General features: G+C 45.0%; 1 protein-coding gene across 1 annotated transcript in view; it reads right to left on the bottom strand.

Moving 5' to 3' along the window:
• The window catches only part of LOC310815753 (AF4/FMR2 family member 2-like), a gene marked incomplete at its 3' end in the record, with an annotated part of 51,630 nt that extends 33,621 nt beyond the window's left edge, over positions 1-18,009 (bottom strand). The window contains exon 1 of the mRNA XM_083685659.1: positions 17,944-18,009. Within this exon, the coding sequence (XP_083541785.1) occupies positions 17,944-17,996 (53 nt within the window). The 5' untranslated portion in view covers positions 17,997-18,009. The remainder of the gene's footprint in view (positions 1-17,943) is intronic.
• Between the last annotated feature and the right edge of the window lie 952 nt (positions 18,010-18,961).

Below are 18,961 nucleotides of genomic sequence, written 5' to 3'. Positions count from 1 at the left end.
CCCCTCTCACACACTATACACACACAGACACACACACACACACACACACACAGACACACACACAGACACACACACACACAAACACACACACACACACACACACACACACACACACACACACACACACACACACACACACACAGACACACACACACACACACACACACACGCACGCGCGCACTCAACATGCGTGGTGATACCGTATGCTTCTAAAAGCTATCTGGAGACTCTGAAGACTATGTGAACGGCACTCTTTTTGAAAGGGACTCCTGTTTCCATCCCCGTTTTCACGCCTGCAGCTGACAGCAACTGTCCTTTGAACGACACCAGAAACTCCGTTCGCCCCTTTAATCCGCCACAAAAGACCAATTTGTCGCAATTGTTTTCTCCTCTTAATCATACGCCGTCTTACATTAGCATCCGCCCGCTAAAGAGCAAGCGAGCTGCAGTGCAATTCGCAAAGACACAAAGGCATTAAACGGGGGTGACTCGTTAAATTAATGAGTAAGACGTTAGGAGTGGGCTGATTCATCTGATGAGGTGTCATTGGCACCCAAATTAAAAAGGAGAACATTTGGGAGATGATTCAGAACGACGCTCTGTGCCGATGATGTTTTTCATCTCATTTCACAGCGCATCGAGAAAGATTGTATTGGTATGCAGGTGCGATCTTGGAAGGTAGCCAAGGGAAAGAGGTCGTCGGCTTATACTCCGATACTAGATGGACTTAATCTGGGCCTGTACTTTATTTTGTGTGGGGTCGGAGTAATCTGGTGACTCTGGAGCGGTGTAGGCCATAAGCTCATGATAAACACTGATAAACAGCTTAAAGCTGTTGTTACTATCCTTCCTCTCTGTCTCCTTTTCTCTCTCTCTCTCTCTCTCTCTCTCTTTCTGTCTCCTTCTCTTTCTCCCAGGGACAAAGACAAAGGAAAATCTGCCCTCAGAGTCACACAGATGAAACATTAAAACGAAACCTGGCGACCCAGCAGGGGGTTCGGCCCTCGCGGGGTTGGGCTCTGTCAAACTCAATCATCCTCGAGTGAAACGCTCACGCCGATAATCACGTTTAAGAAATGCTTAGGGGTCTCCTCTCTTAACATGCTGAGGAGCAAATGTGCTGTTCCTCAGGAGCAATCTCCTCCTCCTTCCGACTATAAAAAAAAAAACTGAAAAAAAACCTGCTTCTGGGCTCAGCCAGAACAACCCACTCAGCAGTCCAACGTACAGTAAATACCAGGGCCATGGTAGAGAGAGAGGAGAGAGCTCTTTTTTGTATACAGATAAACACACACAGGTCCATCTGGTGCCATTCCAGGACTTCTCCCCCGGAGATGAAACAGGTTATTTGTTCTTGTACATGCGCTGGGTTTTAGATGGAGGACCGAGTCCTGCTGTGCCACAAGCCTCTAAATCGCATGGCTGCTGAGAAGACGAATGGATACACGTGTGCTTACATCTCCAAATTGGGAAACATTGCAAATACTGTATCAAAAAAAACCAACAGACTTCCTCGTGATGATATTGGGGTTGTTAGGCTCATAGGCAATCTTGTGAGAGAGAGAGAGGGAGAGAGAGAGAGAAAAAAAGAAATGAAAAAGCTTTGGAAATACAGTATGTATCTTTATAGTGGTCCCTTTCTGAGGCGTTTCATATTTCCTCCTCCGCCGCATACGTTTCGCATTACCGATACAAACGGACATTTAAGGTTATGATAATATCCCTTGACAGGGGCAAACAAACCCAGCTGAAGCAGGACTGTATACCTTCTTAATATCCTCTTCTACAGCGTGATTGATGGCCACCTAATGATCGTGAGTACTAAACAAAGCAGACAGGCTTGATCCTGTGCATCAGACAGCGGCCCACTTCATCTCCTCACATGTGAGGGCTTCCTTATTAAAGCTCTCAGTGTGTGTTAAATATCTGGACGAGGCAAGACACGAGATCCCCATGGCTAACTCCTAACAGCTCAGACACACACACAGGCACACACACAGAGGCACACACAGAGGCACACAGAGGCACACAGAGGCACACACACGCACACACACACACACACACACACAGACACATATAGGCACACACACACAGACACACACAGAGGCATATACAGGCACACACACACACACACACACACACACACACACACACACACACACACAGGTGTACACACACACACACACACTCACACACACACACACACACACACACACACGCACACATACAAACACACACACGGTGAAGCTAAATCTCACACACTCTGGTGACAGACTGTCAGCCATGAGCTTCAAAAACAATGAATTTTGAGAGGACATAAACTCCCTTAAAAGCCTTTCAGGTTGGTTTGTTGTTTTTCATTACCAGTATACATTTTTCAATCTTAAATGTCCTCTTTTCTCTATACAGTCTAATAGTACTACTTTTATCCACTGAGGACTGAAGAGAGGGGTGAGAGTGGTGTCTATGAGGGACCAGGGTCACCCTGTTGCCATGCATGTCAGAGGAGCAGGCATTCAAATGTACAGCCACTCTCCCACTCTCACTCTCACCCTCACACATACACGCACACCCGCACACACACAAGCACAAACACACACACACACAAGCACAAACACACACAAACACAAACACACACAAGCACAAACACACGCAAGCACAAACACACACAAGCACAAACACACGCACAAGCACAAACACACACAAGCACAAACACACACACACACACACACAGAAACGCACACTGTCTCTGTGTTTGGCCTCCACAAAGAGCCCCCAGTCTCACCCCGCTGCCACCCCGCCACTCCACACAGCGCTGAGAGAGGGAGAGAGAGAGAGAGACAGAGAGAGAGAGAGAGAGAGAGAGAGAGAGAGAGAGAGAGAAAGAGAGAGAGAGAGAGAGAGAGAGCGTAATTCAAGCACTTCACAAACACCCCCACAGCACAAGGTGTATCATTTCTGCAGGGCCATTTAAGCACCAACAACCGGCCCCTCTCACATATGTCCCCGGGCCAAACCCGAGAGGAGAGAAGAAGAAGGGGGGGGGAAAAAAAAGGAAAGAAGAGCGACGCTTCGCTGCTCTTAACTCTTAACAACCTGCCCGAGCTGTTGTGTTCTCCGCACGAGACGCGCGCCCAGCCGCCCACCGCCGTCAGGAAATAGGGCCTCGCCAATTAGACACCCACATCTGCGCCACACACACACACACACACACACACACACACCAAGCGTCCATGACACGCTCTAGCGCATGATCGGATAAGGGGGAAGTGATCTGTGAAGTGTGTTGCGTGTGTAAAGGCGTGGGTTGGGGGGGGGGGGAGAGGGGGGCGGCGGCGGGGGCGGCGGCGCATGTGCGGGGGGGGCACGTGTAAGGGCGCATCGCGGGCCTTTCACCATCCCCGACCGTTCGGAAAGGTCAGCGTGACCACGGCGGTCAGACATGGCGGTGCGCCGCGGTTTTTCCGCTCGATGGAACGCTCCCGCCGTCTCCCTACAGCCCCCCCCCCCCCACCCACCCACCCACCACCACCACCTGCAACCCCTCTTCTGGGGTCAGTGGCTCCATTCAAGCGTGCGGTGACCTTCCGGATCCATCTCGTCGGCATCCCATTCAATACTAATCCCATTTCTATACACTGTATACGTCCACATTCATCCTGTACAGATACCCCGAGCATGCACGCGTAGTTGGAGCCCCCATTGATTTTCCAATACAATCAACATTATCAAAATAATAAAATAGCCTTTTAGTCTCCTTTTTGGCTGATGTGAAAAAGGGCCGGGGGATTGCACCTTTGGTCGATTCGTTTTCTGTTCTGTTGTGTTGTGTCTTCCCCCCCCCCCCCCACCCCCTTAAGCCTGTACACATGTAGATAGATACGGTGTAATACAGATACTTTAGAGGAGGTTGTGAGGTTGTTGTTGCCTCTAAACAAGGCGAGCTTCAAAGCAAAGATTGCGGCCCTTTATCGAGGAACAGAAGAGGTATTGAAATGTTTGAAATAGAGCTATGTGGCTGGATGTGCTAAATGGCCTTCCTCTGGGGTATATTCCAGACACTAAAAGGGCTATTGAAAACATTTCGAAAAAAGAACGACGTCGCTTGTTCTCTTGTTGACTTTCATCGAGGAAGCATGTAATCATTTATTTTGGCTCGGAATATCGAAGTGACTAAGAACACAAGACATTCTGAGAAAGGGAACAATTACTGGAATGGCATAGAGCTAAAGTGTACATTTGTATCATTTGAAACAAACAAAAAACCGATGAATCTCATCTCTCATAAACTGGTCATCGGTCAAACTAGTCTCCTAAGTGGATCGATAATCCTGAGCAAAAACCCTGATATTCAATACACACATCTGCAGATTCGGTGTAGAAGGGATGTTAAGAAGGGAAGTTAAGCAGATGTGTTAGGAGTTAAAACTGTGCTGTTTGTGGAGAGAGATGTTTGTATACTGTATGTGTGTGCGTGTGTGTGTGTGTGTGTGTGTGTGTGTGTGTGTGTGCGTGCGTGCGTGCATGTGCGCATGCATGTGTGTGTATTTGTGTGTGTGTTTGTGTTTGTGTGTGTGTGTGTATGTGTATGTGTGTGCTATGTGTGCGTGCCTTTGTGTTTGTGTGTGTGTGAGTGTGTGTGTGTGTGTGTGCATGTCTATGTGTGTGTGTGTGTGTGTGTGTGTGTGTGTGTGTGTGTGTGTGTGTGTGTGTGTGTGAGTAGAGAGAGTCGGGGCTGTGTTAGCCCCTGGCAGCGGAGAGGTGCAGCGGTGTGCGACCGCAGGCTGCCACGGCCGCGCCCACGCCTGCCAGCCACGGTGTTATCTGAAGCCGCAGACTTAGCCACTGAGCCACCGCTATCTGCCCTCACAACACCACCACCACCGCCGCCGCCACCACCGCTACCGCCACCGCTACCGCCACCGCCACCCTCCCGTCTGCGCAGACGCAGGCCCAGTCCCCGGCCCAGGCATTCCTGCAGCGAGCAGATAGCATTCAGGAGGAGACCTGGAGCACAGCCACAGAGGGGGAACTGGGAAACACTTGCATCCCAGAAAACCTGGACGAGGAGGGAAACCGTGACACTGTCCCAAAACACAGAGACCCCAATCCTATCACATCAGTTACCTATAAGCTTCTAATCACAGCTTCCACAAACAATACAGAGAGGCAGCCAATAGCTATGGATGTGGCTAAGCCAGGAACATCATGGAAGAAGGAGAATTCAACTGTAGGGGTTTATTGATAATAGGTTAGGTTAAAAAATATCATCAAAAGAATTTGTTATGCCAAATTCATGAAGCCATAAAATCACGAAGCCTGTGTTTCCAGATCAGTAAGCCTATGATTGATGACCTAATGAATTGAGACATGTCAAATGTCTCCGACACGATGACATCATGTATCTGTGGCGTTATACAACTGATGCATCCAACGAGACTAAACTGCTTTTGCCTGAAATGAATTAAATGCAAGAATGACAATGAATTCACTTCCATTTAAAAACTTTAGTGAGATCGATAAAGTGCTTCAGCTGTGGGAAAGGAAAATATAATGTAACAAACTTTTATTAACTCCTTGGTTATATTGTTCAAAACACACGAAATCAAACTTGACCAGGACGCGCCCACGAGTGGATAATCGGCAAACATGGTTGTTATTGCCAGTTACCTGCCTGTGTGTTTGTTTGTGGAGGTAGACAAGGTCTCCACTGGTTTGAATTGATTTCCCAGTTTGGCGGACTCTTAGGCAGGATCAGCAGAAGCCGGCCAACTCTAATATGACCTTAATGAAACTGAACAATGTTAATTAGGATACACAAACCTGGTTCCACCCAATCAATGCGCGTTGCAAGGCTGGGGCTATTGTCCCGAGACCTGACACATTCGCCGCTTCCTGTGTGCCAGGACACTTCCTGTAAAGATTTCTCCTGCTGGACATTCTTTAGTGCTCTGCCTCTTATTGACCGCATCTTACTTTTGTCTGTTTTATCTGCTTTTATGAAAGTTGTTTCTCTTTTTTTGAAACGGAGGTCAACCTAGGTGCCAAACAAAGCATGTTACCGCTAATTGTTAGCATACATTTTCTGAGCATTGACTTGACCTGTTCTGGACTGTTCATACATTGACACTTGAAAAAGAAATCTTTGTGTAAAGTTTTTTTTGGGGGGGGTTTCGTGATTATGGTCACATGGCATTTGTCCAGCATCCCTCAGGGCTTGGTAGCCTTATTTGAGGCCACAGTTGTTACCCGGCAGCGTTTTCATAGTAGCATCCGAGCCTGCTCTGGGAAGCAGACGTCAGGCATCACAACTACATCACCCACAAAGCCCCCCCCAGACACCATTCCCATTCCCCTGTCACCTCCCAGAGAGGTCCGCTGGAGAGGAGCTTTTCCTCTTTAATTAAAATCGTTTGAAATTAGTCACAGTCCGTCAGCAAACAAGAGCGGCAGAGAGCTATGGTCTTTTCCAGGGTGTGTATTAATCTGGCAAGCCAAAGAAGGCTCACAATACCAGGAATGGCAAGCAGAAGACTTCCCGCTCTGCCAAGACAGGAAAAAAAAGAAAGAAAAAAGCAGTCTAGAAAGTTCTCTTCTATTCAAGGTTACCAGTGATTTCCTGATGACTATTTGTCTTGCTTTTGTGTCCCTGAAATGGACTTCTGTCTCTTAAGACACTTGACAAACGGGATTTGGAGGTAATAAGATTTATGAATTGTGTGGCCATTTAGCTTTTTAGTTGAAGGTCTCTCTAGGAGAAAGAGAGAGAGAGAGGGAGAGAGAGAGGGAGAGAGAGAGGGAGAGAGAGCATTTTGGAGGCAGAGTGGATGATAATTATTAGACACATTATTATGAACACCCCCAGTCTGTTCTGTCCCTAACTGCTTTTGATAACAAATGAATTAATGAAGCTTTAAAGGACAGCAGGAGTGGATCAGTATGACAGTGATAGAGAGAGAGAGAGAGAGAGGGAGAGGGAGAGAGAGAGGGATAGAGAGAGGGAGAGAGAGGGAGAGAGAGAGCAAGCCACGGGTGAATAGAGGGAAGAAAGAGTAAGGAGAGATAGATGGAGAAAAAGAGGAGAGAGAGAGAGAGAGAGTTAAAATGAGAGCGATAAAGGTAGAGAGAGAGCCTAGTACCGAGGGAAGGTGGCATATTATGGCTTAATGGCTTAAGGAATTATGGTAATTTGGCTATTCTCTCCACTCGCTCGGACTGTGCTAATGGCTTCATTAACACACACACTCTGGTGGGCAATAGAGGACAATGTCACATCCATCTTGGTCACATCACAAGAAAACTGCTTAAACACACTTCTGCTGTGTGTCCGGCTCGGGAGGAAGCAAGAAATTAGAACACAGATCAATAGGGAAATATCAATGAGGGCGAGGCGAGGCCATAACACACATAGCACAAACGCACACACACACACACACATATATACACAATCACAAACACACAGACACACATACCTCTGGTCTAGTGGCAGACCTTCTACGGAAGTGTCAGATTGATTTCTAACATAGGGTAATAACTCAATGCCATCGGATCTGTGAGAGAGAGCATGCTGGGAAAAACAGAAACACGCCATAAATCAGCGGCAGCCCAGGCCCCAGTGGCCATCACTCGTGAAACCCATGATGACGTCTTCTCCCAGGCAATCTGGATCATTTTGCTTGTTGACTTCCCCCCCGCCACCACTTCCTGTGACTGTGCATTTGCGGCGGCCTTTCAGTTCGAAATCCCTGTGGCTCTTTTTTGACTAAAAGGTTTGATTTTTTTCCACCCAGGGAGACGGCATAGAGAGGGAAATCCCAGTAGGTTGTGATAATGTGAGGAGCTTCAGGGAATTCTACAAGGGGCTCTGAGGAAAGAAAAATAATAAAGAAGCACTAATGTGTCGCTAATGTCTGCCTCTTTGCTGTGGAAATATTCCTGTGAGCCCGGTGGAGAGAGCGAGAGAGAGGGGAGGAATTACGGCAAGGCTGGAAAGAAGAAAGTAAATATATTTCATGCAAGGTGTTAATTTGTCAACCTTGACACCGCCCTTGCATTGAGACGTACCGCACAGCAATGACACAGCTGACTTAGCAGGCCAACGCATGAGTATATCAGAGCAAATAGGAGATGCGATAACGCTTACCACAGTATCCACCTTGCAACCCCCCCCCCCCCCCCCCCCCCCTCAGTATAATCAGTTAGGGTCCAAGAAATCATAACTTGAGATCAACAATGCGTAACAAAAGAAAATCTCACAAATCTCCCACTGACATCTTTTGCATTATTCACGGCAAAGTCAGAGCTACAGTACGAATGCAGATCTCATGTTTGGATTTGGCCCTCAGTCTGTTGCACATTTTGATGATAGCATTCATCAAACGGTAATGCTACTGTAGTGGTCTGGGAGGTCCTCACACGATTCTTCACACCCACTTCTCAAGGTTGCCCACCTGTCACAGCGAGTCAAATCCATCTGCAAAGCTTGACGCGAGAAAAAAAAAAAGAGAAAGAACCAGAGTCGAAACCTCAGAAGATTAGGTGATGTCGCGTATAAGCGCAACATCACCTGCCTTGAGTGTGTGTGTGTGGGTGTGTGGGTGTGTGTGTGTGTGAGCGTTGCATGTCAATGAAGCTTTGGCTTTTTATCCTCCGCTGTTTATTCCATATCTCAGTTCATGGCAACAATGGATACTGTCACAAACATTTCCATTATGAAGAGCGAGGGCTGTGATTCATTGCTGTTTATTTATGCATGAATATGTGTTACAATACAATGGCAGACTGTGACACTCCTGTACCTCGGGTGTGTGAATGTGTGGCAGCTAGCTACAGCTGCTAACTATGCGGACACAAAAGAACAGCGTGTTTGAAGTTTGAGAGAAGATAATAGGCTATTCTAGGAATATCTCATATACGGTACAGTACCACATGGTATTCTAGATCTGACATCTGAGGTAGACGGCTCTATAATGACAGCTCTATTCCGCCACAATTTATCATCAGTGACTCAATGCAAGGGCAATTGGGAATACTTTATCAAAGGTTAGCTGTGGTAAAAATCCCACATACTGTGTATAATACAATATATCTAATATTCTCCTGCAGCCACTAACCTTAAACCAACACTTAAGTCGTCACAGTATGGGATGTGTTTTTGTTTGGGTTCTCTGTGTGAGGAGGGGAGTTCCTAAACCAAATAAACTGTCTGTTTTTACTTGGGTTTTACCCTCATCCCCCCCCCCCCTACTCCCCTCTGTAATATTAGGAAAATAACTCCCAGAAGAGCTGAAAAGCTTCAGTAAAAATGAATACCTAGAGCTAGTGTTTCATCTGTCAATGGGTAAAATACAGAACTAATGAGAGTTATTAAAGAATTGCAAGTCTACTTTGATATCTTGTGGTTAAGGTAAGTATTCAAATAGGCGTACAGTTGTTATGTCTGTAAAGCTGATATGAAAAAAGCCTATACATTATTTAGAAAGTATAGAAAATATTGCTGATGGTACAGTATCATGAAGATCTGAATTATTACTGATAATTACTGATGACAAATGTGATTCATAATTATCGGTTTTATGATGTGCATACTGTATATCTGTGAAATGTAACAAATAAAGAGTAAAAACTGCTGTGTTTTTTATTCTTCAACTCCACTACTATTACATTTCTTTCAAGCTATGCACTGCCAAAATGACAATTGAGGGGCCTAGCACCAAAGCGCCATGAGTGTCTCCCATCAAAATGTCACAAACGCTAGGTTAGCTACTATGATTCCTCTCCTCAGATAAGAGTGTTAGAGTGTTCCTCCCCACGCTACTCCCTTTGTGGCTTGCTGCACTTAACAACTCAGGGACTTTTAACAGAGGACATATCTCTCCATTCAAGTCATTTTGGGGTGTAATTCTTCCCCTTATCTCTTTTTTTTTGCGGGGAGGCACATGTGCGTGGTGGTGGTGGTGGACTGATCTTTATCGGACAGCGTAAGGAAGCCACTGAGACTATCACATTTCCCTGCACGGAAGGGGCTGTTCTTAGATGACAACGTCTTCTGGCTCCTCTCTCATCTCCACACTGAATAGTGACAGGAACTGGTCATGTCTCAATTTTTCTTTTCTTTCTTTTTTTTTGTCCTTTTTTTTACTATTCACTGCATTCCAGAACTGGAATAATATCAAAACAATGCATGTTCTTGGCCTATATTTTATACAGTATTAGTATAATATACACTCACCGAATACTTTATTAGCAACACTATGTGAATGCTGGGTAGGGCCTCCCTTTGCTCTCAAAACAGCCTTAATTCTTTATGGCATTGATTCCACAAGATGTTGGAAACATTCCTTTGAAATTCTGGTCCATGATGACATGATTGCATCACGCAATTCCTGCAGATTTTTCAGGTGCACTTTCAAGCTGTGAATCTCCCATTCTACCACATCCCAAAGGTGTTTTATTGGATTCAGAGCTGGTGACTGGGAAGGCCACTAAAGAACACTCAACTCATTGTCATGTTCATGAAACCAGTTTGAGACAACTTTTGCTTCGTGACATGGTGCATTATCATCATGCTGGAAGTAGCCATTAGAAGATGGGTAAATTGTGGCCATGAAGGGATGCACATGGTCAGCGACAATACTCAAATAGGCTGTGGCATTCAAGTGATTGGTATTAACGGGCCACAAAGTGTGCCAAGAAAACATTCCCCACACCATTACACCACCTCCACCATGAGAAGGTGTACAGGTGTTCTTAATAAAGTGCTCAGTGAGTGTACAGGCTATTGTATAATGGACACACAGCACATTCGCCTGGGGAATACTGAATATTAACAATAATATAAAAATGAATATAACACTGAATAAATGGAGGGTAAATCTGAGCACTAGATGGATAGTACTGACAATATCCAACTCAGAATAATAGCACTGATCATAATTGATAATGGCACAGAATAAACTCATAAAAGCAATGTCCACAGAATAAAAACAATGACAGAGTCTGAGCACTAAATAGATAAATAGATAAACAAATGTACGATGAATGAGTCAATAAACAAGGTAAATAATATCTGATATGAGAGGCCTTGGTAAAGCTGAGTCATGGTACTGTATACTGTAAGCTGCTCTGCCAAGCCGTTTGGCATTGGAAGCTTTGAGCAGCTCTCTCCCTGCTCCCTTCTCTGTCTCTGCAAACAAACAAGGTGTGATTCATTCACAGTCAGCCAGACACCAGGCTTCCTTTGTGCTGCCAGAGAGCCCCGGCCTTGCTGAAAATATATTCCAGCTACCTCTCCCTTCTCTCTGCACTAGGATGGAGGGGATGGGGGTGGGAGTGGGGGTGGGGGTGGAGGTGGGGATGGGGGGGGGTAGTAGGAAGCGTGTCATCCACTGTTGAATACATTCAGTGCATGCGAAGAAGGCACTCCAATCTTATACTGTATCTCCACAGCTCATTCATGATTAAGAGCGTAAAAAGAGTATTTGCACGATGAACAATGTCATCATATATTGTCGTATCATTGAAAGCAAGCAACCAGTCGACTTGTCAACAAAGCCCAGATGGAGTTGACATACTGGTAATCAGCAGACCAGTATCCTATTGTGCAGTTCATTATCTTACATGATAAGACGGTCTCTTATCCTCCGTGTCAAATGCGAGCCTAGTAGTTCATTTAGATCTGCTTTTCTGAAAGCAAACAGTGAATAATATCACAACAAGCCCGTTCCTTGGCAGAGGAGACAAATAGTGGGGTTTGTTCCAAATTGCCATGAATATTATGTTCTCTTGAAAGAATTCGCAATTTCCTTTGGCTTACGCTGGACCAATCATTAAAGGTCATCCTAAAACAAACTGATTTAGCATGAAAAAAGAAAAGAAGAAAAAAGAAAAAATCCTTGTCCGTTCCTTGCCGGGCTCCAGTGAATCATCTTATTTGTCATACACCGCTTTCAATAGAGGCACTGACCTTTGAAGTTGGAGAGTAAATTGCTCAGTGGCAGAAAAGGTACGCTATTAACTCTGGGATAGTCAAACTCAGCCCCATCAATCTGGTAGGAAGCCGCAGTCTGCCATCGAGGACCCCCTGCTCCAATTAATTGCTTGTGGATTTCAATTATTTTCTAACGGGGGGATATATTTTTTGAAGCTAGTTTAATTCAATTACTGTATCTAAATGGTTATCTCAGAAAGGGCTTTATTCTACTATTAATACAACGTAAAGCAGACACGTGAAAATGTCAGTGCTGTTTCTTTCATTACTGTTTGTGCTCTAATACACCTGCTTCACTTCTGGAACACTTACTACTGAGCTGAGAAGAGTGGATGCTATATGGCCCCGCTTTGGTGCTAAAGGCTCGAATTACAATAGAATGAATGAAGAATAAACTTCCATGTATGAAAGTCAACTGAGACATCAAAAGGAAATGCGCGCCGAGAGAAATACAGGACAAAAAGCAGCGGCATTTTTTTTTTTTCCTCAAAGAGCAGCTAGATGAAAATAATGGAAGCCCGCAAACATTCACACAGTCCTCTCAGCTGGAATTCAATAAGACCCAATTCCCAGCGTTAAGAGAGCTTTCCCTAAGCAGCACTTGATGTAATACAGTACATGGTCTTTATCAAAGATGAACATAGTTAAATAGGAACAGCATACATGAGCTACATATTACATCACTGTAAGCGGTTAAAAGAAGGATAGATTGCACACTCAAGTATTGTTCACCTACTGTACAGGGGGTTAGAGATGACTGCTCAATATAGCTTTGAGTATTTCAAACCAGCCTCTCCATTCTGCTATACTGCACATATGTTCCGTTACATCTCAATGGTCTTAAGTGGCCTCCTCTCCTTGTCACCTGACCTTCATCTGAACTGATGACCGAATTGACAGAACTAGGCCGGTACAGGCGACTTCACAATAAACATCATCTTTTTTAGTTTGGACCTATCCAGTGTCATCAGGTCTGTGGAGATAGTAAGAGAGAGTACACGAAGAGAGAGTACCCCCCCCACCCCCCCCCCCCCCCCCCAACCATTGACATGCACCCATAGTCTTGACTTTGTAAAGAAGTGACCCCTTTCTGTATCTTCACCGGCCTCTTCTCCACCTTCCACACATAGTGGCATCTGAAGAAGAGACACCGTGTCAAAACCTGCTTGGCCAACCCTCCCTGTTGGATTCTCATTTACCTCCATTAGACCACCAGCCCGGTCCTTATTAGGTCCGCGGTAATTAGCGGAGAGCAGAGTTATTAACTGCAGCGGTAGGACTGCCAGGCCAGGGCCCAGCCAGTCAGGGGCCAATCAGGGGCTTTAGCTTAGCTGGAGTGGGCTAACTGAGAACCTGGCAGTGCACGGAAGGCTCTTATCTCTCCAAGAGTAGTCTTAGTCTTGGGGGTGGGGGGTGGGGGGGGGGTCCCTTTCTTCTCCAGGCAGCGCTGGAGGGAGTGGAGGAGTGGAGGAGTGGAGGAAAGGGGTTGGGGGGTGGGGAGGGCGAGGGGGTTCCCACGATTCTGTAGTAGGTGATCTGTACCTAGACAGAGGCCAAGACAGATGCTCTGATCCAATAGCGCAGGCCAGAGGGTGTGCGACCGAGGAAGGCAAGACGGAGATAGCTGCTGTAGAGCCCTCCACTATGCTCTAGTTATCTTCACTCCTTTTCTCTCGCCATCGCAGAAATATCCACTTTCCACGCCACCGCGGGGTATTCACACCCCAGCCAAGGACAAAAGAGAAACCGTTCTGTTGAGACACGCTTCAGATGCTACCCCTCTCTGCCCTCTCCCTTCTCCCCTCTCTCCTCTGCCGCCTGCTTTCGGTCCAGCTCTTGGACGACCAGCCAGGTGGATATTAGTGGGGTTGAGGTGCCCAAGGTTTGACAGAAAGTACAGCTCCAGATGAACTTGTTAATTGCGCGCCGGACCGCAGGGCAGGGGAGGGCAGGCTGCCCTCACCTCTCATCTCCACAGCGCATGATCACTCAGGCCCCGCTGCCTTTATCATTCCACAGCACCCCGCTCGCCTTGGCAGATGGCAGCACCAGTCCTCGGGCAGCGGACTTGGCAGTCGCTTCCCGGTGCCCGGGATTTGCCAACCGCTGCGAGCCCGCGCCCCGTGTCACGGCGACCGAGCAGAGAGGAGGTGGACGGGCGGGAGGAGAGATGCCAGCGGGCTGACTGGCACTGCTCGTCTCTTCACGCCAGGCACAAATGAGATTGGCATTGAGAGAGGCTCCTCGGGCGCACTTTATAATATGCGGCCCCCAGCTGTGGTGTGTGCACCGGGGCGGAATGTGGTGGGTCTGCCGCTGCAGACCTTGAGAAAACACAATCCCTGTGACTAAACTGCAGAGAGAGAGAGCGGGACTGTGAGGCACCCAGCTTACAAAACAGGGAAAAAATCTGCAAACAGATTTTGACCAACAAAAAAAAGCTTCATAAAAAGCTTTATAAATACAGAACTGAGACTGTGCTCTATTCCTACCCTTCTGGAAAGGTCCACAGATAGCCCTCTGTTTGGTACAACAGCTACTTCTCTATTGGCTGCTGCTATCTGATATTACAGTAATAAGACGGCCATTATGTGCCAACATAATAGTGACCACGCTGTACATTTCACATCCACTTGCGTACTCAAAAGTCTGAATTACATTCCAGTCAGTGAGCGATTATGTTGGTTGGTTGAACTGTCTTAATTAATCTTTCTAATGTAAGATTCAGAAGTGTTTTTCTGTTTCTATCGATATTGTCAGCGTAGCACAGCACATCATTCCCTCAGACACGTTGGTTCAGAACTACAGATCTCTTGGGGCCCTTTGGTGCGAAAATCACTTGAAGTAGACTTTAAGATTTTATTTTTCCTCAATCCCGGTTCACCAAGCCGAGACCTTGCCAGTATCACTTTACATATCCAATACCCACACAGCCTCAAAGAGGCTCATCTTTTCGGGGTTTTTTTCCTTCTCTATCCACTTGCCGTCCGGCAATGCTGTGAGGCTTTTATTTCAAGCCAAATAAAAATGAAGTATTTGGACAGCAGTCCCTGCAGAGGAGTATGAGCGAAAAGACAAAATGACTATTTCACGAGACACTGGAGTTACCGGGGTAATCCCTGGGGATAAGTCGAGTCATAATGTAGCAAGAAATTAAAAGAGAGCGACAATAAATAGCTAGGCCTAATTAAAAGGCCTGAGTTAAATCCATTCCAAGGTGTGTGTGTCCCTAAACAGTCTCTAACAGACATTATTAGGTAGGTGTTACTTTAATAAGCTCTCATTTTTCCTGAGAATGCCAATAGATGCCTCACCATGTACAGTTCAGTACGAGTCTCTCTTATTTTCAGCTAGCTGCTCCACAGTATCTGTTAATTCCTCATTGACTCAGGAAAAGCCATTATGGAGAAGGCAACCGTCATCAAATGAGGTTTAACTACAGTAGGCTAACTGATGCTGCTAAGGCTATGATATATGACTTCCTGATGGGAGCGCAGCTAGCTACGAACACTGGCCCTAGCCCTCCTCAGGGTCCCAGCCGCCTCTCCCTCTCTCCCTCTCTCTCTCCTACCGGTGAGGTGGCCCTCTCAGTCACTCCCTCTGTACAAACAACCCTTCTCTCTCTCTCTCTCTCTCTCCCTCTCTCTCTCTCTCTCTCTCTCTCTCTCTCTCCATGAAGCTCATTTCGCACCTCACTGGATCCTTCACACAGTAGAAACTGAACTGACTTGATTAAACCCAACACTTGCTCTAACCTAAACCAGCATGAGAGAGAGAGTAATCAAATTAAAATCAATATCCATGTTGAGATATTGCCCTTGGTCTAAAAGATAGCTATCATTTCACAGCGGTATTACACATGCTTTTGTTGAGGAAAAGGAAAAACCCATGATAAGACAAAAACAGCATGTTAGAGTCAAATAGGCTGACTGACCAACTACACAAACCAAGATTAGGAATGAGTGTAAACAACAACAAAGAAGACAGAATTGGTCAATGGTGATTTTCTATTTGTAAATCAAAAAAAATCTAAACCAACATACATCAGCCATCAATATAATTTAAAATGAATGATTAAATAATGAGGTAAACCCAGATGACTTTGACTCTTCCAGTGCCTATTGATTATGATATCTGGTTGGTTAACAGATTATGTCACTGCAGTTACATTGCACAGCGATGCACAGCCAACATTTAGCTCAGAAGATAACGATCACACCAGTCATTGCACTGTTATAACATGCTTACACACAGGCTACAACATGTAATAGGGTGAGGAAACTCAAGTCATTCATCATGCAGGAGGCACAGAGGATTTAACAAAAAGGTAATTTGATGGAAAGCTATGAGCTAATTGTGTGGATAAATCCCATTGTAGTCCAGCACTGCATGATTCCAATGCAGCAAATGGATACAAAATAAAGCTAAACAATGTTGTAAAAGTGAGTGTTATCAATCTATGAAGCAGCAATGAAAACCAACATCACTATTCCTGCCATACAGTATACTGAACTGTAACAATTCAATGGTCTACAATGAGTAGACATATGACAACAACTAGCCTTAAAAAGAAGGTATTGATTCGAGTAGCATATTCATCTCATATAAGAATGGTAAATGATCAACGCAGGGCTTCAAAGCGACGTGTGGTTATTCACTATCCTGTGAAGGAGTGGAGCATGGAGGGACGCATGGACGAGAATGTACAATGAGCCAACGAAACAAGAGAGAAAGAGAAGGAGTGGAATCGATGGATAAAACATTTGTTTACATAGCGAATTGGTCTCCAAGAATACACCCCATGACACTTTCCTCTTGAAAAGCTTTTGGTTCTCTATATGACAGATATAAACAGCACATGTAGCATTGGCTACAAAGGAGATTTAAAGAAAAGAGGTTGATGAAAAGACTAGAATCGTCTACAGTTCCTCAAGTGTACAGGGGGTGGCTCTCACGGGTGGTATCCTCATTGATAAGTATGATCAGACCTATTCAACAACGCTCACTGTTATTTGCCCTTCTGCCTCACCATGTGATGGCGCTACCACAGCTAAAATATCAACCTGGCTTCAGGTAATGACTGGAATTATAATGATACAAACTACTACAATAGGCTATGTATTTAAATTGGCATAACATAGTCATCATACTGCATGATTAAGAAATGATGACTGTAATAGTCACACAATAAAATGATTGAGTATAAAACCAGAGCATGTGTTTAAAATAGAGTGTACAAATACTTTATGGTAAAACCGGGCATCTCTATAAAGGGGTATGTTTTAAATATGTTATAGGATATTGAATCCATAAAAGTATCACCTTCCAACAAAAGCTGTGGTGGTAACAATGTGTGTCAATTGTCCTGTTATTAAGGCGTTTTATAATGCAAGGTTGGCAATATATTTTCAATATGTTTTGAGTCCAATTAGGAGCAAACATATTTCGAAACAATTGTAAATTGTTTGACAACCTATTCCATTGTTAGACATTTCCACAGCCTTACATTGGCTGAATAAATGCCAATCCTACCTACATTCAGGATGTCAACTATGCAATTGGACAACCTATAAAGCAACAAAACTATCCAATCTTTCTTGCTACAAGCTGACATTTGAGAACAGAACCATCGCCGAACTTCCCCCAGTCATGAGGTGGCACTAGGTGTCTGTCTGTGAGAGAGTGCGCACCGAACACTTTGTAGCACTAAATACAACGTACAAATCCCACAATGGGTAGAAAGAGCAGACAAGAAAAAAATCATTCCTCAAATAATTCTCTACACTCATCTCTCACTTCAATGCGTTCCGAGAATAAATGCGAGCATTCCTGAGTGCCGACCGGTTAAAGCCGGGCGCATCGATGTGGCAGCTCGGTTGGTCTTGGGAAGCCAGCTTATGACAAAGACGTTATACATGATAGAAATAAAAAAAAAAAGATACACTTGTACGTACCACTGTTGCTCCAGTTCCCAGTCCCTAAAGAAGTCAAACTCGAATAGGTCCATGGTCCCCGTTGTCTGATCCAGGAAGGAACCGGTGCCTGCTAACCTATGCGTCAGTCTACATACAGATATTATGTGTGTGTATCTGCTAACTGTAACTAGCTGTACTGTTTGCTCTGCCGAACTGACATACACACACACGGTAGGGAAAACGCAACTGCCTTCACTGCCTGGCTCCCGTCTCCCCGTCTCCCCGTCTCCACGGCGCACAGTGAACGGAAGGCGGAGCTTCAGACAAGCAGGAGCCGCGCGACGCACGGAGCCCGGGTACCAGAAATTGAGGTATTCGGTATATCATCTGCAATTAACAGAAATTCTCTTTGCCCCCACTAAATTTAGCTGTCAATGTCAGCTGCCTTAAAACATTTTTATAATAATAGATTTCAAACTTTGACAATAAAACATGGTTATCTTGTAAACTAAAGCCTATTGATGATGACATTCCTCACCAACAAATACCGGTCTGTTTTAATTGTCTTATTAATTGATTATAACCTCTTTACAAATGTTCATGTATAATATGCATATTACAAGCCAGATGTGGTAATTGTGCATTACAATGCATAGCATTATGCATTACTATTATTGCTAGAGCCAAATGTCATTTAGTTATTGACTGAGCATAGAGTTCAGGGGTAGTATTTTGAGTATCCATGATCTATTGATTGATTGATTGATTGATTGATTGATTGATTGATTGATTGATATACAGTAGGATGACCCATTGAACTGTAAGCTTTAACAGCAGAGGGCTAAAGCATTGTTTATATTCGAGATTGATGTTCACAGTCAGTAATAAAGACTTCTTATGAACAGATGACAACATTTCATCTCCATATTAAGCCGACTGCTTCCATCACTTTCAGGTGTAATCACAACAATAAAAAGAATTCTGCAAAGATGTTTGCAGTTCCAGTCATGTGGGCACCAGGCAGCCTACTGGAGGAAACAGCTCTGTAAATTCATTT

This window comes from Argentina silus (genome assembly GCF_951799395.1).
Source record: "Argentina silus genome assembly, chromosome: 15".
Taxonomy (NCBI): Eukaryota; Metazoa; Chordata; class Actinopteri; order Argentiniformes; family Argentinidae; genus Argentina; species Argentina silus.
The sequence above is the reverse complement of the archived record's forward strand: the minus strand, read 5'-3'. Positions and strand labels throughout refer to the sequence as shown.